A 26562-nucleotide genomic window follows, 5' to 3' on the forward strand; every position below is an offset into this window, starting at 1 on the left:
TACACTTGAGTAACGTTAGTGTGTCTGTATGTGGCTGCACATAGTGATCTATGTAAGATCACTATGTGCAGAGTAAATGAATGGGGAGAAGTGTATGACACTGATTGGTCAGCGTCATACACTTCTCTCCACAACGCCCACTTGGTCAAAAAGTAAAAACACGCCCAGTTGGTCATTAAGAAACTAATTAGCATAAATCTAATATAGGTCATAACTCCGTAAAAAATGATCGTTTTTCTAAATAAAAAACACTGCCGTAATCTACATTACAGCGCCGATCACATCATGTACAAGATAGGGCACTTAATATATATGTGGTGACAGAGCCTCTTTAAACTGCTTATCCCTGACGAAAATGCCAATGACATTCCATTTTCCGGTTCAATACACAACGCGGAAAGGAGGGGGGAAAAAGGACACCTCCCACCCCGTTGAGTATGGAAAACGTCGATGAGGTGGAACGGGTAAATTTGATGGCCAAAATAGGGGAGAAGTAACGTGTGGAAACAGCATGTAGGTAAGGAAAAAGGGCCGTCCCAGGCAATCAAACACATTTTTTGCATGAAGGCTGAGCAGAAGGACTCAAAATCATGTGAAAAGTCTAAAAGTAAAGACTCATATCTATATGTATCTCTTACCAATGGTGTCAATGTTATTTCCAAGTACCATCGATAAAGGAGAAAAAAAAAAAAAGTCTCAGTAGATGCCATTATCGCATAGGGTTTTGTGGACCTTTGGCAAAACGTAGAATATAGAAGCGATGGGATTTTTATTTACCCAATATTCTCCCATCTAGTTATCAATCGCTTGATGTTTAAGTTATTCCTCCACCACTGATGTAATCTTATTCTAAATCAGAAATATAGGAGATCGCTTGGTAGTTTCTCCATTCATACAAGTTGAATAACATCAATGGTTATTTTATCTGTGAAACACCACGTAATTTATTTGGTCAAGTGCCATCGTGGCCTCCTGTACGTGGCAGACACTATCTGACATATAGAAGACGGCATAATTAAACATAAGTCCACAAATATATATATATATATATATATATTTTATTGCCGGTGCCATGTCACTTTCATTCGATGAAGCACAACATATCGCAATTGAAGTACCAGGTAATAGAACAAGTTTGTTTAAAAGAATACTTAAAAAAACGTGAGGCATATTGGCTACGTGAGTGATTAGGATTAAGTCGGGAATACGAGATTGCCCATATGATGTAACTGTTCAGACAACGATTTGCTGCTGTTGTGCATTATTCATTATTCTATTTATTTAGAACCGTTTTTTTGCACGGATGCAGTAGAGCTGCAGACTACGCTATTGTTTTCGTGAAAAAAAAAAAAAAGCGGAAACCTAACGAAACGATGATGATGCAAACGGTAGCGATGCTTTCCGTTCATGTGCTCCTCTGACGGAACAGAGGACCGGAAATCCTAAACGGAAGCCTGCGCTGATGTAAACAGGCCCTTACTGTTTGACAGCCGAGGCGGAGAAACCGGATAGCCTGGAGATTATTATGAGACGTGGTTTTGGAGGTGTGATTAGGGTGATTAGGGTAATTGGGGGGGGGACACAGTATGTGGCTTATGTTTGAAAAGTTTGCCATGGTGCATGCTTCCATGATTGATGCTACTGTATAACAGCAAGCGAATTGTATAGAAATGTGTAAATAAAACCTTGAAAAAGAAAATCCACCAGGACATTCCTTAAATTTTGGATCTAGATAAGCGCTGGTGATAAAAAGTAGTATCGATCACATGTAAGTACGTAAACTTAGATGTGATCGATATTATCCTGTGTGTTAGGTACACACAGGACCCACTCTCCGTCAATTCGTCAGTTCAGCTGAACTGACGGAATCAGCTCATAGCGAATGATAGAACTTCTACGTATAGAGGATACATAGAGCTGTATCGGAAAAACGAAACAAAATTTTTAATAAAAGTCAATTTCAACAATGTTTAAAATCCCACAAAACTTTATGATTTCATTAATAATAAGACAACACTTCTTTCAAAAGTGTACGTGGCATTTAATTTACCTATTTCTAGATTGCCGCTTTACTGCTGTGCGAAGTGGCTCAGTTGCCAGTATTCCCTTCAGCAAAGAACGGGTGGTAAGTCTATCTTCAGAAGAGTCTTCCATTGTCCTAAAAGTTAAAAATAGTTAATAAAGTTCAAACAAACAGAAAGAAACAACCATTCAAAGAGTAAGGCCACATTCACACGAACGTGTTTTTGCGGCCGCAATTCCCCCGAAAATCCACGGGAGAATTGCGGCACCATTCATTTCTATGGGGCCATGCACACGCCCGTAGTTTTTACGGTCCGTGCATGGCCCGGGAACCCGCACCGCAGAAAGAACGGGCATGTCCTATTACGGCCGTCTTCTGCGGTCCGGGCTCATTGAAAACAATGACGGGCTGACAGTCCGCAGCCGGACGACCCGAAAATCACGGCCGTGCACATGGCTATGGTCGTGTGCATGAGGCCTTACTGTCATTTAACAAAACTTTTGACATATTATAATGATATGTCAGAAGTTTTGCTCTGTGGGGGTCCGGGTGCTGAGAACTCCACCGATCGCTGAAATGAAGCGCTCAGCTAAGCGATGTACCCCTTCGGCTGTGATGGTATAACTTCGGCTCTTCTTGGAGAGGTCCCCCACCAAGATGAAGACCGGCTTATACAAGTCTATGAGGCTGCCTTCAGCCAAATCTGTCAGGTTTAATGCAGCTTTTGGCTCGGTTTTTTGCACCAAAGAAGTGGATTAGAAAAAAGAAAAGATATATATAAGGCTGGATTCACACGAGCACATTAACGTCCGTAAAGGACGGAACGTATTTTGGCCGCAAGTCCCGGACTGAACACGCTGCAGGAAGCCGGGATCCTAGCATCATAGTTATGTACGACGCTAGGAGTCCCTGCCTCTCCGTGGAACTACTGTCCCGTACTGAAAACATGATTACAGTATGGGACAGTTGTCCCGCAGAGAGGCAGGGACTCTTAGCATCGTACATAACTATGATGCTAGGAACCCGGCTCCCTGCACTGTGTTCGGTCCGGGACTTGCGGCCGAAATACGTTCCGTCCATTACGGACGTAACATGCTCGTGTGAACCCAGCCTAAAGAAGACTGATGCACCTCCTTTATATTGTGTCCGCTACTGTGTGCAACTTAAAACTGAGACAAAAGCTGCATCAAAACTGTGTGCGTGCGTGTGTGATCACGGCCTTATACTGTCAAATAATTGCTGGTGTCATAACGACTGCACATCACGTGACCGTGGAGGCCAATCATTGCTCACCGCAGCGATGTACGATTCATAGCGAGATCACATCCCATGGGAATAAACGGCTGCCACAGTCATGCTTTTTACTATGAACACCACCTCACGACTTCGCTTCCCATACAACCAGCAGGAAGTATATTACACAGTTTATTATTTTAATATGTCAGTCATAGAATCTTGTTTAATAACCTGGAAAACTGAAACACAAATAGTACTTTTTTCATTTCTCCACATTTAACCAGTATTTTATTAGATGCATTTAAAATGACAAAACGTATTATAAATAATCACGCCATTATTAATAATAACAGACACTTCATACCGCCTGACGCAAGTACATAAAAAGACTTGGACGTATACACACCTTTCCCAGCTGACCAGTTACTGTAAAAGCAAACAACAATCCCGCTCTGCTTTTCCGTAATCTCGCGATATCTTTCACCGGAAACAGGACCATTGCATGGTGGGAGACGTAGTCGTTCCCGCAAAGGCCTCTCCGTGTTCCGGAAGTCAGAGGTTTCATGGGATATGTAGTTTCCGCTGTCCGCTTTCCGTGTCCAGCATCTCTCATGTTTGCGAGTTACTGTTAGTTGCAGTGATGCCGGGCTTCACCTGCTGTGTCCCGGGTTGCTATAGCAATTCTCATCGGGATAAAGGGCTGCACTTTTATACGTTCCCGAAAGATCCAGAGCTGAGACACTTGTGGCTGAAGAACGTGTCGCGGGCTGGAGTGACTGGCTGCTTCAATACTTTTCAGCCCACCAATGGGCACCGAGTGTGTAGCCTTCACTTCCACGGCGGGCGCAAATCTTATAGCATCAAGGTCCCCACCATTTTTCCCCTCAGGGGGGTAAACGAAAGAAAAACCCGCAGGGGCAATGCCGGGGATAGATCCAAAAAGAGGCATCACCAGCCCAGCTACTCATCAACATCCACTACAGTGCTGGTAACGGCGCTGCCAGGGCAGGAGCAGGAGGTCCTGGAGCTGACAGCGGGAGGTGCAGAGATGATGCTGCTGGGTGCAACACCTGGCATGGGAGCAGACATGGCGAGTGTGGAGGCTGCTGCTGCCGCCATGGGGAGATCTTTGGGAGCAGAATCCAGTTCAGAACCAAATCCAGTCAATCTCACAGTCAAGCTGGACTCGGGAGGATCTGGACTAAGTTCACACTTCACTCCAGCCCCTTCTCAACATCAGCTCCAAGTGGTGGTAGTGGGAGAAGAAACGTACCCCATCCCCGAGTATTACCCCTCCACACAGTTTGCGGACCACTCCTATTCCATGTCTTCAGGAACCACCACAGAAGAATTGTTGAGGAAACTGAATGAGCAGCGGGATATTATAGCTCTAATGGAGGTCAAAATGAAGGAGATGAAGTCAAGTATTAGACATTTAAGACTCACGGAGGTGAAATTGAGAGAGGAGATCCGTCAGAAAGATAAAGTGTTGTGTGTGAACGCTGCCAAGAAAAAACTTGAAGGCAACTCCTAATGACCGAGTGGCCTACTATCGTCGTAAAGGGTCACTAAACCTAAATCGGTGACATTTGAGCTGTCCTCTTGTGGTAGTTTAAAAACTACAAGAAGAAACCATAAGATGTGTGAAATCGAATGTAATCTTGTCAACCAGACATTTACGTAATTGTCTTCAAGCCGTCGTAGATGGTTCCTTTCAGTAGATGTTTATACGGCAAATGTGCAGAAAATTCCTTCATGATACAAATGTTGAGTCAAATGTATTTAGTTGTTACATTTTAACCTTTTGCATGTGTGTTGTATTACGTAAACAGGTTTTATAGGAAGACGCTTGGATTTTAGGTTTAGTTTTACGACCCTTTGAACTTTAATAGCCGTTGGTTTCGGCGGCAGTAGAGAGAAGACGACTTAAGACCCATTTGAACATCCACTGAGACACCTTGTTATGCACTTACTCATACTCAAAGAAAAAGATTTCAATATTGTTTTGTAAAGTTGTGTTTTTTTTTGTGTTTTTTTTAACTTTATGTTGATGAATGTTAAAATCGGCCAAGAAGTGACTTCAAAGTGGTTCTTCAGGAGATCCCTGGGTAGGTTGATTTGTCACATCTGCAAAAGAAATAAAAGGTTTCGACTGACTCATCGATGGATTACTCACGTCTAGTGCTACCATTGCCATCTCTTGGAATGGTTTCTATCCTATGGAAAGAGACTATGAACATATACTGTATGTTATGGTGTGTAGAGACATTGGCAAATATGGTCTAATAATCGTTTTTGTTTTGATTTTTTTTTTTTTAATAAAAATTTTTGGGGACGATAGAATTTATTTGAGTGTTTGCAGGCTGTGGAAATAACGGCTCATTCAGACCTGCTTTTAGAGGCTCCGTTAGGGGCCTCCTAAACAGATGGGGCTGAGATTACCGGAGATAGTAGCGCAGTGAGTCAATGGGTTCCGCCGGCGGTGTCCGTTGTGCAACAGAACCATTACTTCCGTTCTTCCCTTGTTCTGCTCCTCTGACTTAACCGAACAACGGCACACACCGACGCAGGTGTGAACATAGTCTTAGATGTTCAGCATGACTGGTTTGTCATATTGGGGCCAGATCTTAAGGTGTACATAAAATAATTGTTTTTATAAGTGGGTGAGGGGATTTCAATAATTCTTTAATCCCTGCTTGCATTCTGGGCCCTAATGGCCAAGCCATTTTCTACATTTTTCCATTGTCACATTCGAAGAGCTATAACTTTTTTTATTTTTGCGTCGACATAGCTGTCTTGTTTTTTGCGGGACGACTTGTAATTTTTAGTGGTACCATTTGAGAGTAGATGCGACTTTTTGATCACTATTTATCACATTTTTTTAAAGTCCGGATTAACAGAAAACAGCAATTCTTCCATAGTTTTTTATTTTATTTTTTACGGCGTTCACAGCGCGGGTTAAATAATGTAATCGATTTATAGTGGGGGTCGTTACGGACGTGGTGATACCAAATATGTGCAACTTTTTTGCTTTATTGTGTGTTTTTTTTTAATAGTAAAGCAGTTTGTAAGGGGAAAAAGTGGGTTTTTCATATTTTTTTTTTATACTAGTCCCACTAGGGGACTTCACTATGCGATTCTCCAATCGCTATTATAATACACTGCAATACTTTTGTATTGCAGTGTATTACTGCCTGTCCGTTTAACACGGACAGGCATCTGCTAGTTCATGCCTCCGGCATGACCTAGCAGGCATTCACAACAGGCAGACCTGGGGGCCTTTATTATTTTTGATTATGATTTTATCGCCGGGTGTCAGTGGGATGAGAGGGAGCTCCCTCCCTCTCTCCAAAAATCACTCAGATGCGGTGCACGGTATTGAGTACCGCATCTGAAGGGTTAAACGGGTGAGATCGATACTGATATCGATCTCACCCGGCAGAGCAGGGAGATTTGACAGCTCCCTGCTCTGCTTACTTTATTCTAATGCAGCGCCGTGGAATGGCGGCGCTGTAGAATAAAGTCCATTAATGACCGCCGTGAAAAGGCTTATCGGCGGTCATTAAGGGGTTAAGGACCTTCACACATACTATTTTTTCAGTGTTTTTTGAACCCTTGTCAAGCATTTTTCATGGATTTTGTTTTTTTTTTAATTATTTTGCAACATTTTGAAAACGTATATCTGATATGTCCTTGCTACTAAAGGCTCTAGCTCATTTTTGTCTTGTATATACAATATTTTTAGCTTTAAACAAGACCAGTGTTGCGCCTCTAGCCGCGATCTAGCCCGAACTAGTGTAGGTTGAAGTGGGAGATGAATACACTTTGCATCTATTAGTACAGGCGTGTGAAGAGACAGAGGGGGAGACATGCTGGCAGCATGCAGGGAGAGTAGGGGGATATGTGATACTCCTGTCCCTGTATGGCTTTAGATGACCCAAGGGGAGGGGGTAACATGAACTTTTGTTAATATTATCACCCCTCTGTCACATATGGGTGTCTTTTTTTTCTTTTCCAGAAAAGGAGTGAGAAAATTGGCGCTTGTTCATTTAATCACCTCTCTGAACCCTATTAGTCTATTAATGGACTCCATGACCTAAATGTTTACCAGAGTCTGTGTCGCAGACTAATAGTCTAACAAGTCGCACTAAACACTCGCGCCACACAAACATCAATAAAGTTTACATTTTACATTGTCCTATCGTGGCCGTACCCGATCTCCAGTGTAATATCGAGTGAACGCTTCTCTAGCGATACTAGTTACACGCTACGGTCATAGCGATGATCATTATCACTAGAGAAGAATGTCTGATATGTTTGTGACGGGTGGAAGAGATTTCTGTCAATCAGAAATGACATTTTCATCCACTGACGATTGCTGTAAACTTTTGTTTCCAATTAGTTTCAGAAAAAAATAAGTATTAGTTAACGTTTTAGATAAGGTTTAGGGATTTGTGGAAATTGATTAGAATTACTTTGTATAAGTGGATGGCAAATTCTTAATTTATATAAAATCCTCAATTAAAAAAAAAATTAGTTGCCACTTTCCTGCGTTTTTGGCGTTCCCTTAACATATGCATCTATGAATGTGGAGGTGTGGTATGTATCAACTCTTCACATTACGATTTTTTTCAGAGTACACTTTGTTTGCATTACGGGTCTGCTTGAGAAATAATTTTTGTAACAAAGTAGAATTTTTGTTTTTAATCAGTTTGATGCAAAGTTGCATGAAGGTGGTTGTCAGGGGCGTAGCTAAAGGCTCATGGGCCCCGGTGCAAGAATTCAGCTTGGGCCCCCTACACGTTCCCAACAGCACCAGACCCCGTATAATGCCCCCATAGCTGCCCACACAGTATAATGCCACCCCATAGCTGCCCCCAGTATATTGGCACCCATAGCTGCCCCATACAGTATAATGCCCCCATACAGTATAATGCCCCCATAGCTGCCACATACAGTATAATGCCCCCAAACAGTATAAAGCCCCCCATAGCTGTCCCATACACTATAATGTCCCATACAGTATAATGCCCCCCATAGCTGCCACTTACAGTATAATGCCCCCATACAGTATAATGCCCCCCCATAGCTGCCACATACAGTATAATGCCCTCCATAGCTGCCACATACAATATAATGCCCCCATACAGTATAATGCCCGCCATAGCTGCCACATACAGTATAATGCCCCATACAGTATTATGCCCTCCATAGCTGCCACATACAATATAATGCCCCCATACAGTATAATGCCCTCCATAGCTGCCACTTACATTATAATGCCCCCATACAGTATAATGCCCCCCATAGCTGCCACATAAATATAATGCCCCTTACAGTATAATGCCACTATAGCTGCCCCATACAATATAATGCCCCCCGTAGCTGTCCCATATAGTATAATGCTCCCCATAGCTGCCACATACACTATAATGTCCCATACAGTATAATGTCCCATACAGTAGAATGCATCCCATAGCTGCCACATACAGTATAATGCACTCCATACAATATAATGCCCCCATACAGTATAATGCCCCCATAGCTGCCCCATACACTATAATGTCCCATACAGTATAATGCCCCCCATAGCTGCCACATATAGTATAATGCCCCCAAACAGTATAAAGCCCACCATAGCTGTCCCATACACTATAATGCCCCCCATACAGAATAATGCCCCCATAGTTGCCACATACAGTATAACACCACCCATACTGTATAATGCCCCCATAGCTGTCCCATACAGTCTAATGCCCACATAGTTGTCCCATACAGTATAATGCCCTCCATAGCTGCCACATACAATATAATGCCCCATACAGTATAATGCTCCTATAGCTGCTCCCCATATACTATAATGCTCCCCATATACTATAATGCCTCCTCAGCAGCTAACATATGAGCCACCCCTCCCATACCCAGTATAATGCCCCCTCAGCTGCTACCATATGAGCCGCCCTCTCCCATACCCAGTATAATGCCCCCTCAGCAGTTACCACATGAGCCGCCCTCTCCCATACCCAGTATAATGCCCCCTCAGCAGTTACCATATGAGCCTTGTTTTCACGCATAGCACAAGGACGTATACAACGTTCGTGTGAATCAAGAATTAAGTTGTATTTGTATACACGGCATTCTGTGTGCTCAAAAATGTACATGTTGGTAGCATATTAGCTGTTTGCCTTGTGCCGTATATATTTTTATCACATTTGTGGATGACAGCCAATTATTGCATGGCCCTTCAGCATTTTTGAGAGCACAAGCTCTTGATGTAGACGCTTGTGTTATACAGGTCTGTGTGGTATATAACACAGTGGACCAACACTGCTGCTCAGTGTCCCAAGTCCTGTTTTCAGATGAAAGTAAAGTTTGCATTTCATTTGTAAATCAAGGGAGCCATGTCATCTGCTGGTGTTGGTCCACTGTGTTATATAAAGTCCAGAGTCAGCGCCTCCGTCTATCAGGACATTTTCGAGCACCTCATGCTTCCCTCTGCTGACAAGATTTATGGAGATGCGGATTTCATTTTCCAGCAGGACTTGTCATCTGCCCACACTGCCTATAGTACCAATACCTGGTTTAATAACCACAGTATCACTGATCTTGATTGACCAGCAAACTCGGCTGACCTAAACCCCATATAGAATCTATAGGGTATTAGCAAGAGGAAGATAAGATACACAAGACCCAGCAATGCAGACGAGCTGAAGGCCGCTAACAAAGCAACCTGGGCTTCCATAACACCTCAGCAGTGCCACAGGCTCATTGCCTCCATGCCACGCCGCATTGATAACACCTCAGCAGTGCCACAGGCTGATCGCCTCCATGCCACGCAGCATTAATGCAGTAATTCATGCAAAAGGAGCCCCAACCAAGTGTTGAGTGCATATACTGGACTTTCTTTTCAGCAGGCCAACAATAAATAAATAGTAAAAATAATTTTTTAAATTTGGCTTATATAATATTCTAATTTTCTGAGACACTAAATTTTGTGTTTTCATGAACTGTTACCATAATCATCAACATTAAAAGAAAAAAAATGCTGGAAATAGATCGCTCTGTGTGTAATGAATCTATATAATATATGAGTTTCACTTTTTTAATTGAATTACTGATATAAATTAACTTTTTCATGATATTCTAATTAATTGAGATGGACTAGTATATGAACTTTGCACACCTTAGTCTATTATTTTGACATTGTTTTTGTGTGTAAACCTCTGCTTGTATATAAGTTTTAGGTGCAAATGTAAGATTTAAAGTGTACCTAACTTTTCAGATAACTTTTCAGAATAAGCTGTCTAATGTGTGTACATGAGCAATAACACTATTTCTGGCCAATGTATGAATTGTATTCTGCATTTTTCTTAGCAGTTTTACCCTCTGCAGTTATTACCTGTAATTGTCCGCTGTCTCTAAGCTAGTGGGCGGAGCCTAACAGCTATCACTGCACACAGAGAATAGGAGAATTCTGCTCTCATATCCCTATCTATCACACATATACATTGCATTCATAAAGTCTTCAGACCCTTTCACTTTTTGCCATTTTGTTATTTTGAGGCCTTGTGCTAAAATAAAATAAATTCAAGTCTTTCCTCATCATTCTACACTCAATAACCCATAATGACAAAGTGAAAACAGAATTTTATAAATGTTTGCAAATTTATTAAAAATGAAAAACTCTAATTTTGCATGGACATTAAGTATTCAGACCCTTTGCTTGGACATTTGAAATTTAGCTCTGGGGGCCTCCCATTTCTCTAGATAATCTTTGAAATGTTTCTACAGCTTGATTGGAGTCCACCTATGGTAAATTCAATTGATTGGACATGATTTGCAAAGACACACCTCTGTCTATATAAGGTATCACAGCTGACAATGCATATCAGAGCAAAAACCAAGTCATGAGGAGGAAAGAACTGCCTGTAGAGCTCAGAGACAGAATTGTGTGAAGTCACAGATCTGAAGAAGGGTACAAAAAAAGTTCCCATGAGCACAGTGACCTACATAATTCTTAAATGAAAGAAGTTTGGAACAACCAGGACTCTACCTAGAGCTAGCCGCCCCACCAAACTAAGCAATCGGGGAGAAGGGCCTTGGTAATAGGGGTGACCAAGAACCCAATGGTCACTCTTGTTGAGCTCCAAAGATCCTGTGTGCAGATGGGAGATACTTCCAGAAGGTCAATCATCACTGCAGCACTCCACCAATCTGAGCTTCATGGCAGAGTGGCCAGAAAGAAGTCTCTCCTCAGTAAAGACACATAAAAGCCCGCCTGGAGTTTGCAAAAAAGCACCTAAAGAACTCTCAGACTGAGAAACAAGATTCTGTGGTCTAAAAAAACCAAGATTGAACTTTTTGGCTTTAATTCTAAGCGTCATATCTGGAGGAAACCAGGCACTGCTCATCACCTGCCCAATACCATCCCTACAGTGAAGCATGGTGGTGGCAGCAGCATCATGCTGTGGGTTGGTTTTTTTTTAGCGGCTGCATAAGGGAGACTGGTCAGGTTTAAGGGAAAGATGAATGGAGCAAAGTACAGAGATATAAATGAAAACTTGATCCAGAGTGCTCTTGACCTCAGACTGGGCCGAAGGTTCACCTTCCAACAAGACAATGACCCTAAGCACACAGCCAAAAGACAACACAGGAGTGGTGTAGGAACAATTCTGTGAATGTCCTTGAGTGGCCCAGCCAGAATCCTGCTTTGAACCCAAGCCAGATCATCTTTGGAGAGACCTGAAAATTGCTGTCCGCCGACTGTCCCCATCCAACCTGACAGTAATTGACAAAATCTGCAGAGAAGAATGGCATAAAATCTCCAAATCCAGTAGTGCAAACTTTGTTGAATCATACCCAAGAAGACTGGAGGCTGTTATCGCTGCCAAGGGTGCTTCAAATAAGTACTGAGTAAAGGGTCTGAATACTTATGTCAATGCAATATTTTAGTTTTTCCTTTTCAATAAACTAACAAAGATTACTAACATTCTGTTTTCACTTTGTCATTATTGAGTGTAGAATGACGGGAAAAACTTGATATATTTTTATATCGGCTAAACATTGCCATAGTTCAGAAAAAGCGCACTTGCAACCTTGAAGTTGCAGCTTCTCCTCCCATGCTTTTATTAGTGTTGTGCCTTATTCACACAACACTTGATGATGAGCTTTTCACTGAAATGCTGTCCCATGAAGCCCCTTGTCCTAGAAGGTACTCTTGTCATTTAGAACAATCACCACAAAGAGTTAGAAATATAATCTGAATTATTTTGAGTGTGTAAAAGTGTGTTGGACCTCATACTTCCCAACCATCCCAGATTGAATCCGGGACAGTCCCAAATTGCGGGTGGTGTCCCGCGGTATGTTTTTGTTTCTGCATACTCGGGACGCAGAAACAGTTGAATTCAATGTTGAAGCAAAGAACAGTCAGTTCCCTGCTTCAGTATTCACTGTGAAGCGGCCGTGAGCCGCTCGACACAGAGGTGCGATGCTGTGACATCATTGCTCCTGTCTATGCCGAGCCTGTCTATGCCGAGATACTGTGGTTATTATACCAGGTATTGGTACTTTTGGCAGTGTGGGCAGGTGCCAAGTCCTAATGGAAAATGAAATCAGCATCTCCATAAAGCTTGTCAGCAGAGGGAAGCATGAAGTGCGCGAAAATTTCCTGGTAGACGGTTGCATTGACTCTGGACTTGTTTTAACACAGTGGACCAACACCAGCAGATGACATGGCTCCCCAAACCATCACTGACTGAGGACATTTCACACTGGACTGCAAGCAACTTGGATTGATGTCTCTCCACTCTTCCTCCAGACTCTGGGCTTGTTTTAACACAGTGGACCAACACCAGCAGATGACGGGGCTCCCCAAACCATCACTGACTCTGGAAACATAACAGCAGAAGGCTAGCATTACCAGGGTGGGAAGGGTCAGTATGTTTGACCTTTCCCTGCCTAATAATACCAGCCTGCGGCTGCCCCAGTGCCTGATCGTCACTACAGATGGTCGGGAACTGGATCGTACCTGGCTTTTCCCGGTACCCCTGGTGGCGGGTGGTATCGGGGTAATAATGGGGGTTAGTGTTAGCCTTTTAACCTGCTAACATTAAGCCCTGCCTTAGTAATGGACGCTGTCAATCAGTCAGCGGCCACTACTAAGGCGGTAGTAATAAAGTTTAAAAAAAAATCCAAAGACATAGAAAAAATAGGTTTCGTGAAATAAACCCCCCCCACAACCCTCGTTAACCAATTTATTGATGATAATAAAAAGCCGTCATCAAAGTAGTCCTCGAATCCGACATAGTCCAACGACCGAACCTGTAAAAAAACACAAACACAAAAAAAAACATTAGTAAGGGCCTGTTCACATCACCGCTGCCCTTCCGTTGAGGGGTTCCGTCTGAGGTTTCTGTTAGGTTCTCTTCAAAGGAAATGCAAACTGAAACTTCAGCTTCCGTTTTCCTCATCATTGATCTCAATGGTGACGGAAACGTTGCTAAAGGTTTCCGTTTGTTACCGTTGTGACAGGGTTTCGTTGTTTTGACTAAATAAATAACGCAGTCGACTGCGCTGTTGGTTCCATCAAGATCAATGGAACCCTGTCACAACGGTGACAAACGTAAACCTTTAGGCCCTGTTCAAATCAGCATTGCCCTTCTGTTGAGGGGTTTCATCTGAGGTTTCCGTCGGGTTAATCCCTCAACGGAAAGGAAAACGCAAACCTTAGCGGAAACGTTTGCATCACCATTGATCTCAAACGCTGATGTGAACAGGACCTAACAAATATGGTAGGCTTAGATACAGGGCCCATTTGCATGTGTGATACTGTTTGTTGGACCCTGTATCTAAGCCTACCACAAGGTAGGCTTAAATACAAGGTCCAGCAGACAGTAATCTTATACAGTATTTAGGGACTGGACAACCCCCCTCAAAAGGGTTGTCCAGTCCCTAAACATTGATAGCCTATCCTGATGGGTCGGGGTCCGACTCCCGGGACCCCTGCCAATCAGCTGTTTTGAAGGGGGTTGAGCGCTCGTACGAGGGATGTTTCCCCTTCATTTCCCTTACTTGCTCACACTGTGAATCACTGACATGTCCTTGTCGGCGATTCACAGTGTGAGAAAGTGACCGGAATGAAGGGGAAGTAGCACCCCCTTCAAAACAGGTGATTGGCGGGGTCCCGGTTCGGAATGTTGTGCGCAGCGCATAGCGTCGTGCTGTCATAACTGGGAAAGACCCGTTGTCTACTGAATCTGAGTTGAAATCAAAAAGTTCCCGCTCCGACAGGACCACCCTAGGAGGATAGGAGGCACCGAACCGTAACTCCGGTGAGGGTGGGGTGCGACAGAAGAGGCCGGTGAAAGTGAAGTCAATTGAGCGGAAATGGCCCGCTTTTGGGGCCTGCCATATGGGGAGGTTGGCCAGAAAATTAACCATCATGCCCATTATGGACAATCATGCCCATCATGGACTGAGTGATGTTTGCAAGGTTACCAACTGTTCTGGAAAGGGAATTGGCTCATTCCTGATAAAAAAAAACACCATACCATGCGTGAGCAACACTGGGAGTGGCAGGGGTGCAGGAGCCACAGACGTTTGGCCAGGAGGCCAGCATGCATCACATAGGAAAGTAGGCTCACCACAAAGAAACATAGTGTAGCATTTAGAGCATGCACGATACACTGTAATGTTTGTCTGGCATAAAGGTTCTCCTTTAGGGCCAGACATGACAGTAGAGGGGGTCACTATAGCACACACTTGGAAAATGGCGCCGCTGGCAAAAAATGGTGCTGCCTATAGTAAAAAGTTAAAGATGGCGCCGCTGGCAACAGGCTGGCTAGAAATGGCGCCTTTTAAGCGATAAAGGCCTGTCAGAGCCCGAAAAAACTAGAGTCCAGCAGACCCCAGGTAGTGTCACAGTGCTGTACACAAGTGGAGGCCATAAAAGCCCCTTAGGCTGGTGGGTTAAAAAGGAACTGATGCTATTGTCCCACTTGTCTTCATAGGCAGGTGGAAAATGGCGCATTTGTAGTATAACACCGTGCTCCTGCCTTGGAGGAGACAACAGGGGGACTATGTCAACCCTGTCTCCTAGCTAAAAAGGGGAAAAAATAAACTAACAGAAAAAAATGGTAAAGACTCTGCCTCCTACGTACACTAAGTTAAAACTGAATACCTCAGAGTCTGTGGGCAGCGTATATCCTGTAGGAGGGGACAGTTTTTCCACTCTTAGGGGTAGTTCACATAGCGTTTTTTGGCGCCGATTTTGATGCAGGAACCGCGTCGGAAACAGCACCAAGTAACACCACAATTCGGCCCCCATTGATTTCAATTAGAAGCAGAGGCTTTTTTGCCGCTCGCAGAAAAAAAAAGTGGCATGCTCTATCCTTGAGCTGTTTGGGTCCATGGAAAAATAGAACATGTCCTATTTTCTTCAGTTTTCACGAATCCCTCCTTAGACTCTCCGTATGGAGAGACCCCTGGCTGTTGCCTCTGTGAATGGTCTACCACTGCCCGATCCGATTATGCTCATCACGGAGCCAATGACACTACGGGTCGGAGCTTTGCACTCAGAACAGATCACCTTCCTGGTACAACCTAAGGCTATCAATCCTATCCTGCTGGGTCTGCCATGGCTCTGCCTACACGCCCCGGTCCTTGACTGGAGTTCCGGAGGAGTTCTTCAATGGGGTTCCAGATGCCATAGCCATTGCCTGTCACAAGTCCGTCCTGTTATGCCCCCTCTGCCTCAATCACTCTCCGGTCTTCCATCTCAGTATGTCAGTTTTGCGGATGTCTTCTGCAAACGAGAGGCTGAGAAGCTGCCTCCACATCGGAATTATGACTGTCCCATTGAACTGGTTCCTAATGCTTCTCTTCCCCGTGGACGAGTATATCCTCTCTCCTTGCCAGAGACTTTATCTATGTCAGCCTATATCAAGGAGAATTTGGGGATGGGTTTTATTCGAAAATCTTCCTCCCCGGCTGGGGCCGGCTTCTTCTTTGTTAAGAAGAGAGATGGATCTCTTCGACCCTGCATTGACTACCGTGGTCTCAACCAGATCACGGTCAAGAACAAATACCCGTTGCCACTTATATCCGAGCTGTTTGATCGCATACGAGGAGCCAAAATTTTTTCTAAGCTAGATCTGCGGGGGGCTTATAAGCTTATCCGGATTCGCCGGGGTGACGAATGGAAGACGGCATTTAACAGCCGCGATGGTCACTACGAATACCTAGTGATGCCCTTCGGACTGTGTAACGCTCCCGCAGTATTTCAGGAATTCGTCAATGATATTTTCCGAGATCTCCTCTATATGTGTGTTGTAGTTTATCTCGATGATATTTTGATTTTCTCCCCAGATCTGATGACTCATCGGAGGCATGTTCGTCAAGTTCTTCTGCGACTAAGAGAGAATCGCTTATATGCCAAGTTGGAGAAGTGCGTCTTTGAAAAGAAGTCTTTGCCCTTCCTGGGCTATGTCATCTTGGATCAAGGTCTTAACATGGACCCTGAGAAACTAAAGTCTGTCCTGGAGTGGCCACGTATCTCGACAGTTCTCGTATCTCGACAGTATCTCGACAGTTCTCGACAGTTTACCTCCCGATCCGGCAGTAACGGAAACCTCCTATGCCCCGTCGTCGGCGGGGCCCAGGAGGCTTCCGGTACCATCGGCAAGATGGCGCCGGCTCAGCTTCCGGCTCAGAAGCTGAGCCGGCGTCATCAGCAGTGGGTGTCCGCTGTATGTTACAGTGGACCCCCCGATCTATCGGCTGGAACCGGAGCTAGCTCCAATTCCTGCCATTAACCCCTTCAATGCAGCGATTCAATGCAATCGCTGCATCAAAGTGGTTTGTATGAAGTCGGCAGCCCTGCCATGCGATGGCAAGGCTGGCGACTGTTACTATGGCAGCAGGATGCCTAACAATGGCTTCCTATCTGCCATTACGGAGACCGATTAGGCCCCGCCCCCAGGAGGTGGAGCCTGATCGGCTTGCTGTCAGTGAACAACTGACAGTTCTAATACATTGCACTACATAGGTAGAGCAATGTATTAGAACATCAAACAAACAGTTGGACCCTCAAGTCCCCTAGTGGGACTAAAGAAAAGTGTAAAAAAAAGTGTCAAAAAAGTAAAAATAAAAGTTGTAAAAAATACAATAAAAGTTTCAATTACTAACACAAAACACAATCGCCCTTTTTACCTTATCAAGTCATTTAGTATTGAAAAAAATAATAAAGCCATACATATTTGGTATCGCTGCGACCGTAACGACCTTAACTATAAAAATATTATGTTATTTATTCCGCACAGTGAACGCCGTAAAAAAAAACTAAAAAATACTGACATAATTGCTATTTTTTGGTCACTTTGTCTTCCAAAAATTGAAATAAAAAGTGATCAAAAAAGTCGCATGTACCCAAAAATGGTGTTTATAAAAACTATAACTTGTCTCGCTAAAAACAAGCCCTTATACAGCTCTGTCGACGAAAAAATTTAAACCGTTAAGGCTCTCACAACTATTGTGCAAAAAGTTGTAAAACATAAAAAAGTGCTATAAATTAGGTATCACCGGAATCTGACTGACCCGCAGAATAAAGGTAACATGTAATTTATAACGCATGGTGAACGCTGTATAAAAAGCATTAAAACAAATATGCCAGAATTGCTGTTTTTTGATCACCTTGCCTCACAAAAAAAAAAGGATAACAAGTGATCAAAAAGTCACATGTACCCCAAAATGGTACCAATAAAAACTACAGCTCGTTCCTAAAAAAAAAAACAGCCCTCATACCACTATGTCTATGAAAAAATAAAATTAGTTAAGGCTCCAATAAGCCAGGAAATAAAAATTTGCAGTTGTGCCGGCCCGAGGGGAACGTTTCTTCTGTTTCAAGTGGCGAATTATCAAGGCCCCTAAAATTAGGGAACCAGGAAGGGGAGGGCCCAAACTTATCTGCTGGAAGTGAGGGTGCCCGTATTATACCAGGACAACACTTCCTATCAAAATTCCTCAAACTGCAAAGATCCCGAGTGTGGACCAAAAGGGGAATAAGTAAAGACCATTTATTAGTGCGACACCGGCCTGTGCAGAAAGGATTGTGTCACAGCGTAACACACATCTATGGATCATTTATTTTTATTTTTTTACCCCATTATTATACCACCTGACTATGCCCCTTATATACTCCGCCCGGCTTACATGTACCCCCACATTATAAACGGAAACACCAGTAAGACTCCAAACAAAACTACTACAAGCAAAATCCACGCTCCAAAAGCCAAATGGCGCTACCTCCCTTCTGAACCCTACAGTGTGCCCAAAGAGCAGTTTACTTCCACATATATGGCATCGGCATACCCGGGAGAACCCTTTTAACAATTTTTGGGGTGTGTGTCTCCAGTGGCACAAGCTGGGCGCCACATATTGGCATATCTATGGAAAAAAATCCCATTTTCACTCTGCAACATCAAGTGCACACCAATTTCTGCCAATCACCTGTGAGGTTAATATGCACATTACACCCCTAGGTGAATACATTGAGGGGTGTAGTTTCCAAAATGGGGTCACTTCCTTGTGGGATCCACTGTTTTGGTCCCACAGGGACTTTGCAAATGTGACATAGCGCCCAGAAACCAATCCAGCAAAATCTGTACTCCAAAAGCCAAATGGCGCTCCTTCCCTTCTGAGCCCTACTGTGTGCCCAAACAGCAGTTTATGACCACATTTGTGGTATTACCGTACACAGGAGAAGTTGCTCTACAAGTGTTTGGGGGCTTTTTTTCATTTATTTGTTGAGAAAATGAAACATTTTCAGCTAAAACTACGTCTTATTGAAGAAAAAGGTGTTTTTTTATTTTCACAGCCCAATTCTAATAAAATCTATGAAACATCTGTGGGGTCAAAATGCTCACTACACCCCTAGATGAATTCCTCAAGGGGTGTAGTTTCGTGAATCGAGTCACTTTTGGGGAGTTTCCACTGTACTGGTACCTTAGGAGCTTTGCAAAAGTGACATGGTGTCAAGAAACCAATCCAGCAAAATCTGTGCTCCAAAAGCCAAATGGGGCTCCTTCTCTTCTGATCCTTGCCGTGTGCCCAAACAGCAGTTTATGACCACAAATGGGGTATTGCCGTACTCCAGAGAAGTTGCTTTACAAATGTTGGGGTTCTATTATTCCTTTATTTGTTGAGAAAAATGTTGAGCTAAAGCTACGTCTTATTTTTTATCTTCACTGCCCAATTCTAATAAAATCTATGAAACCCCTGTGGGTTCAAAATGCTCACTACACCCCTAGATGGATTCTTCAAGGGGTGTAGTTTCCTAAATGGAGTAACTTTTTGGGTGAATTCACTGTTTTGGTCCCTTAGGGGCTTTGCAAATGTGACGTGGTCTCCGCAAACCATTCCTGCTAAAATTGAGCTCCAAAAGCCAAATGGCGCTTTTTCCCTTCTAAGCCCTGCCGTGTGTCCAAACAGCCGTTTATGACCACATGTGGGGTATTGTTTTACTCGGGAGAAATTGCTTTACAAAAGTAGTGGTGCATTTTCTCCTTTTAGTCCTTGTGGTTATTAGAAAAAGTTAGCTAAACCTACATTTTCTTTGAAAGAATGTAGATTTTCATTTTCACGGCCTACTTCCAATAATTTCTGCAAAAAACCTGCGGGGTCAAAGTGCTCACTATACCCCTAGATAATTTCCTCAAGGGGTAAAGTTTCCAAAATGGGGTCACTTTTGGGGGATTTCCACTGTTTTGGCGGCGCCAGAGCCTTTCAGACCCGACATGGTGCCTAAAATATTTTCTAATAAAAAGGAGGCCCCAAAATCCTCTAGGTGTTCCTTTGTTTCTGAGGCCTGTGCTTCAGTCAATAAATGCACTAGGGCCACATGTGGGGTATTTCTAAAAACTGCAGAATCCGGGATAGATATTGAGTTGTGTTTCTCTTCTAAAACTTTCTGTGTTACAAAAAAAATTGATGAAAAATGAATTTCTGCAACAAAAAAAAAAAAAAGTGAAAATTTCACATCTATTTTGCCTTAATTCCTGTGAAACATCTAAAGGGTTAAGAAACTTTCTAAATGCTGTTTTGAATACTTTGAGGGGTGAAGTTTTTAAAATGGGGTGACTTATTGGGGGTTTCTAATATATAAGGTCCTAAAATCCACTTCACAACTGAACTGGCCCCTGTAAAAATGGCCTTTTGAAATTTTCTTGAAAATGTGAGAAATTGCTGCTAAAGTTCTAAGCCTTGTGATGTCATAGAAAAATAAAAGGATGTTCTAAAAACGATGCCAATCTAAAGTAGACATATGGGTGATGTTAATTAGGAACAATTTTGTGTGGTATTACAAGCAGATACATATAAATTTAGAAAAATTCCAATTTTTGCAGTTTTTCGCTAAATTTTGGTGTTTTTCACAATTAAATACTTAATGTATCGAGCAAATTTTGTCAGTAACATAAAATCCAATGTGTCACGAGAAAACAATCTCAGAATCGCTTGGATAGGTAAAAGCATTCCGAAGTTATTACCACATAAAGTGAAACATGTCAGATTTGAAAAAATTAGCTGTATCCTGAAGGCCAAAACAGGCTGTGTCCTTAAAGAGGCTCTGTCACCAGATTTTGCAACCCCTATCTGCTATTGCAGCAGATAGGCGCTGCAATGTAGATTACAGTAACGTTTTTATTTTTAAAAAACGAGCATTTTTGGCCAAGTTATGACCATTTTTGTAGTTATGCAAATGAGGCTTGCAAAAGTCCAAGTGGGCGTGTATTATGTGCGTACATCGGGGCGTTTTTAATACTTTTACTAGCTGGGCGTTCTGATGAGAAGTATCATCCACTTCTCTTCAGAACGCCCAGCTTCTGGCAGTGCAGACACAGCCGTGTTCTCGAGAGATCACGCTGTGTCGTCACTCACAGGTCCTGCATCGTGTCAGACGAGCGAGGACACCGGCACCAGAGGCTACAGTTGATTCTGCAGCAGCATCAGCGTTTGCAGGTAAGTAGCTACATCGACTTACCTGCTAACGCCGATGCTGCTGCAGAATCAACTGAAGCCTCTGGTGCCGGTGTCCTCGCTCGTCTGACACGATGCAGGACCTGTGAGTGACGACACAGAGTGATCTCTCGAGAACACGGCTGTGTCTGCACTGCCAGAAGCTGGGCGTTCTGAAGAGAAGTGGATGATACTTCTCATCAGAACGCCCAGCTAGTAAAAGTATTAAAAACGCCCCGATGTACGCACATAATACACGCCCACTTGGACTTTTACTTTTAAACACACCCACTTGGACTTTTGCAAGCCTCATTTGCATAACTACAAAAATGGTCATAACTTGGCCAAAAATGCTCGTTTTTTAAAAATAAAAACGTTACTGTAATCTACATTGCAGCGCCTATCTGCTGCAATAGCAGATAGGGGTTGCAAAATCTGGTGACAGAGCCTCTTTAAGGGGTTAAGGCCACAATACATACATAGTCCAGAGGAGCGTCTGCGCTGCTTCTCCTGTTCAGATAACTGGACTCGGTCTACCTGCATGGGTTCTTCAGGTAGCGCACTAGGGGAAGGCAATAGTGGTCTCTGGACCGAGGGTGCTGGTCTGTGGACCAGGCTCTCCTATCGAACCTCTTGAGTGCGCTCCCGGATTCTCATATCAACCTGGGTGGCTAACAGGATGAGGGCATCCAAGGTAGAAGGAACAATAATAAGAGAAAAGAGGGGACCACCGGCGCTGCTATAAACAATGTTAAGGCAAGAGATGAATTATAATGTTTAATGAAAGAGGCTACGCGTTTCGACGCCGAACCGGCGTCTTCATCAGGCCAATACACATTGTGCGATGTGCACACGTTTAAATACACAGTGAAATGAGATGATTGCCATCCAAAACCCAAAAAAGAACCGCCAATAAGGGCGGGTCAAAAGGTCAAATGTATAGATTGCATAATGCTAATGCACAAAACAACACATTAAAAAGTTTGTTCAGGGTAAACGGTGTTTACATAAATACAAAGTGATTAATACAATTTAAAAATGCAGAAAATAATGAAATAAATAGTAGCATATTAGGAACGAACACCTACGATCAAAAACACCACAATATCTTCAAGAGTCCTTATATTAATTAAATACAGAATTCGTATGCTAAGCATTAGTGTAAAATTACAAAAGACAGTTTATAAAATGATGGATTACCGTAAGATAAAAGGAAATTTACAAAGCGTCCTTAGGTTCCTAGGTAACGCTAAAATACGGTGGCCGAAAGGGGACATATCACTAAATGGACCGCATTTGGAACGCAAACACGTCCTCAACGATCACATGGGCAATGAGCCGCACAGTGAAACGCAGGAACTATACGGATATCGTCAAACCAATAAAAGGAGAAGGATACAAAATGTAAGTAAAAGGAATAATTTAAAAATATGAATGCAATAAAATGATGATCGGTTACTTTTGTTAAGTGAAATATACTCATTAAAAATAGTGTAACTGTATTAGAGAGAGGCGATGAAGGTGTATATATTCAAACAGCCTATATAATATGGTATAACATTAGCATAAGAAGAAGGACAAAACTAACATTACTCAAAACGTAGTAACAACAGTACAAATACACCCAATGTGTCAAAAACTGCATATTTATATATATATTAGATTATTCTAGAGACGTTTCAGTGAGGTCATTCAAACCACTAGGGTGTAAAGTCTCAAGTTTGAAAATCCAGAAATTTTCTCTCTGCTTAAGCCTATTAAACCTATTTGGCACATCTAATGGGATTTGTTCTATTGGTGTTATGACTATATTTTCAAAATTGCACTTATGTTGAAAAGCACAATGACGAGACACACTGTGTTTAAGAAAACCTTGCCTAACATTGAAACGATGTTTATTAACCCGATTTCTCAACGTTTGGGTAGTCCGACCTACGTATTGTAAACCACAGGTACAGTGTAACAAATAAACTACGTACGAGCTCCCACAATCTAAATGATTTTTAATGGGAAAACTAGCCCTAGTTTTAAATGAGGAGAATTCGACTACTTTGTCAGAGATATTAGCGCAACAAAGGCATCTCTTATGCCCACAAGAGAAGGACCCTTTATTATTTGACAAAGGATCTACAATTTTCTTTTTAATATCAGGTAGTTTACTAGGTGCTAATATGTTTCTCAGGGTTTTAGATCTTCGGAACGTAATTAACGGTTTTACTGGGAGCAAGGGTTTAAGGAAGGGATCACTAGTCAAAATGTGCCAATGTTTCAAAAAAATAGATCTAATATGTTTGCTACCTTTATTAAAAGACGTGATGAAGTTTAAATTGTATTCAGTTGGTTTGACTTTTTTACTGTCGGTACCGTTAGGTACTGTTGTTTGAATACATTCTAGTTGTGTCATGCCTCTAGCTCTTGATTCTGCCCCTTTAATCAGAGTCCTAGGAAAACCTTTATCTATGAACCTTTTATTTAGGATATCACACTCTTTATTAAAACTACGATCATCAGAGCAATTCTTTCTTATTCTGCGGAATTGGCCGAAAGGGCCATTTTTAAGCCAAGGAGTGTAATGAGCACTCCTGAAATCCAGATAGCTATTTACGTCCACACTTTTAAAATGAGTATTGGTAGAGAAATGTTTGCCATTGTTAGTTATCGTAAGATCTAAAAAGTCAATAGTGGTCCCCGAAAAGGTATACGTAAAATTTAAACCAAAATTATTGTTATTTAAAAGATCCATAAAAGCAGTAGCAGAGGTCATGTCACCCTTCCAAATGAAAAATAAATCGTCAATATAACGTTTATAAAAGACGATATTGTTAGAAAAATTATGTGCATTCATAATATGGGATTCCTCAAAACAACCCATATACAGGTTAGCGTAAGAGGGTGCGAAACGCGACCCCATTGCACACCCCTTTACCTGTCTATAAAAATAATTGTCAAATGTAAAAACATTGTGTGTTAAAATGAAATCTATGCATTCAATAATAAAATTAAGCTGTTTGTTAGAAAAACGGAGGTCCAATATAAGAAATGAGGAGATGGCTTCCATACCAAGAGTGTGTGGAATATTGGTATACAAAGAGGACACATCAGCAGTTAAAAAACTCAGTTCAGATATGTCACAGTTAGATTGCAATACAAAAAGCTCCCTAATCAATTGAGTGGAGTCCTTGAGGAAGGAAGGTAAATTTAAAACAAATGGTTGTAAGTGGATATCAATAAAATGGGACAAATTATTAGTAAGAGATCCTATTCCAGAGATAATAGGTCTACCTGGAGGGTTTGACAAGGACTTATGTATCTTTGGGAGATGATACATGAAAGGGGTAGCAGGAAAAGGTACAGTGAGAAAACTCCTCTCTTTTTTGCTTAATAAATCATCATTAAAAGCTGACTCAATAAGTGTTTTATATTCATGTTCATACTTCGGAATAGGGTTAAAAGTGAGTTTTTCATAAAATAATGTGTCCGATAATAATCTCAAAGCTTCGTCAACATAATCTCCTCTATCTTGTACCACGATACCACCCCCTTTATCCGCAGATCGTATAACTATATCAGACATTTTTTGCAACTTTCTCAAGGATATACGCTGAGATTTAGACAAATTATCAGAGGTATTAGAAAACTGTTCTATAGTCTTAAAATCATTGCTAATTAAATTTGAAAATATTTCGATTGCCGGACCCCGATGATGGAGAGGATACAATCCAGACTTAGGTTGTACATTGGTTCTTACAGGCAAGGTAATATCTAATGGAAGAGTGGCCAGGGGGGGGCGCAGGGGGAGATATTGCAAAGTGACGTTGGAGGGTCAGCTTGCGCAAAAATTTGTTAAGATCCATAAAAAGGTCGAATTCATCAGGGGAAGACGTGGGGCAGAAGGATAATCCTATAGAAAGTAAGCTAAGTTCATTGTCATTAAAGATGTGTTTAGATAAATTAAAAATTTTTACTGAATCAGTCTGTATTTTTTCTTTGGTGAAAGGGGAAGGGTCCTTATGTTGACTTTTACCCCCTCTACAACCTCTGAATCTACTTCTAATTTTCTTTTTGACGAGGAATTTGGAATTTTTTGAAAATAAGTGCTGATGTTCTGAGTCTTTGAGTAAAGAGATATGGGTGGATGGGCATCTTGGGGTGGGAAATTGGGGCGAGCAGACAGACATAAAAAAGAGGAAGAAGGATTAGTAGAGTCAGGGAAGAGGATAAGATCATCGGATTGTGAAACCAAGGGAAGAGGGTGGATGATAGGAGAATTGGAGGAGGGGGGATGGGTGGAACATATAGTGATGTCTATGGAATCGTTAAAAATGGAAGTGTCAGATGAGAAGCCAGGAGGTGTATCTGGAATGAGACTAAGTAATTTTAAATGTGCATCTAAATCATGAGACCTAAATGCATGCTGCGGAATTAAACCCAAGGGCAAGGAGCAGGATGTAGGTTGATTATGAGGAAAACTTGTACTGGCACTAGATAAGGAGTGAGAATTGGCATAAACTGGACTGGCCAGAGATGGAATAATGCAGGGAAGGGCACAAGTAGTTGTAGCTGAGTCATCAAAAATGGGTCGTCTAGGGGATGAGAACTCCCTGGCGCCTTGTTTAAAATCTGATCTAGATATTGCAGTAGCACAATTACCGCGGTTTGCACGTTTAGGCAAAGATCTTTTAGTAAGTAAAGGTTCACCCAATGTTTTATTAAGTGTTTTGGGAGTGTTCATAGGAGGGAATAATTTAGTGGTCATAGGACGCGTTATGGTCCAATCACCAAGTATATTATTTAGATAATCTTTCCTATCCCTTTCAAATTTACGCATTTTTTTGGAAATTAAAGTTTTCAAAAACTTGCAAACGATCCAAGATGGAATATTCTAATTTTTTAAAATCAGGATGTAGACAAAAAGGATCAAACTGGCTAATAAGATCCTCTATGGTGGAAGCAATTGTTAGGCATAATTCGGACCTTTTGTATATCAGGCGGTCAATAAATCCCATACTGCAATGTTCAATATATTTGAACCAATTATCGCTAAAATCCTGATCAGCAGGATATGGTGAATTAAAAAAACAATCTCAGGCCCCTAGGAGCTATCTTCTCAGATACATAACGATTCAAAAAATAACAATCTATGCTGTGAAACGCTTCTTCTTTAAGCATGTCCTCCAACCGTAAGAAGAGGTCAGTCATAGCTTTGGTTTGTTCAAGGTCTATAGGTACATCCGATAATGTTGTGTCAACAGAACTCGAGTTCACACTTGTCATTTGTGTTATTAGAGACTCCA

General features: G+C 42.1%; 2 protein-coding genes across 4 annotated transcripts in view; one reads left to right on the top strand and one right to left on the bottom strand.

The window, feature by feature from the left end:
* CENPT (centromere protein T) overlaps positions 1 to 26562 on the bottom strand; it is a 98515-nt gene that overhangs the window by 63495 nt on the left and 8458 nt on the right. For 2 of the 3 annotated variants that reach the window (XM_075837498.1, XM_075837497.1), the window contains exon 2: positions 2051 to 2158. In XM_075837498.1, coding sequence (XP_075693613.1) covers positions 2051 to 2158 — 108 coding nt within the window. Of the gene's footprint in view, positions 1 to 2050; positions 2159 to 3665; positions 4236 to 26562 lie in introns of those variants that run through there. The other variant, XM_075837499.1, reaches the window with a different exon arrangement.
* On the top strand, positions 3573 to 5596 carry THAP11 (THAP domain containing 11). The gene has a single exon (XM_075837502.1). The coding sequence runs from the start codon at positions 3762 to 3764 to the stop codon at positions 4791 to 4793; it is 1032 nt and encodes a 343-aa protein (XP_075693617.1). The 5' UTR covers positions 3573 to 3761; the 3' UTR covers positions 4794 to 5596.

This window comes from Rhinoderma darwinii, chromosome 9 (assembly GCF_050947455.1).
Source record: "Rhinoderma darwinii isolate aRhiDar2 chromosome 9, aRhiDar2.hap1, whole genome shotgun sequence".
Taxonomy (NCBI): domain Eukaryota; kingdom Metazoa; phylum Chordata; class Amphibia; order Anura; family Rhinodermatidae; genus Rhinoderma; species Rhinoderma darwinii.

Excerpts from the sequence above, each read along its gene's own strand:
- THAP11 (XM_075837502.1), top strand. The coding sequence starts at position 3,762 with ATGGTGGGAGACGTAGTCGTTCCCGCAAAGGCCTCTCCGTGTTCCGGA.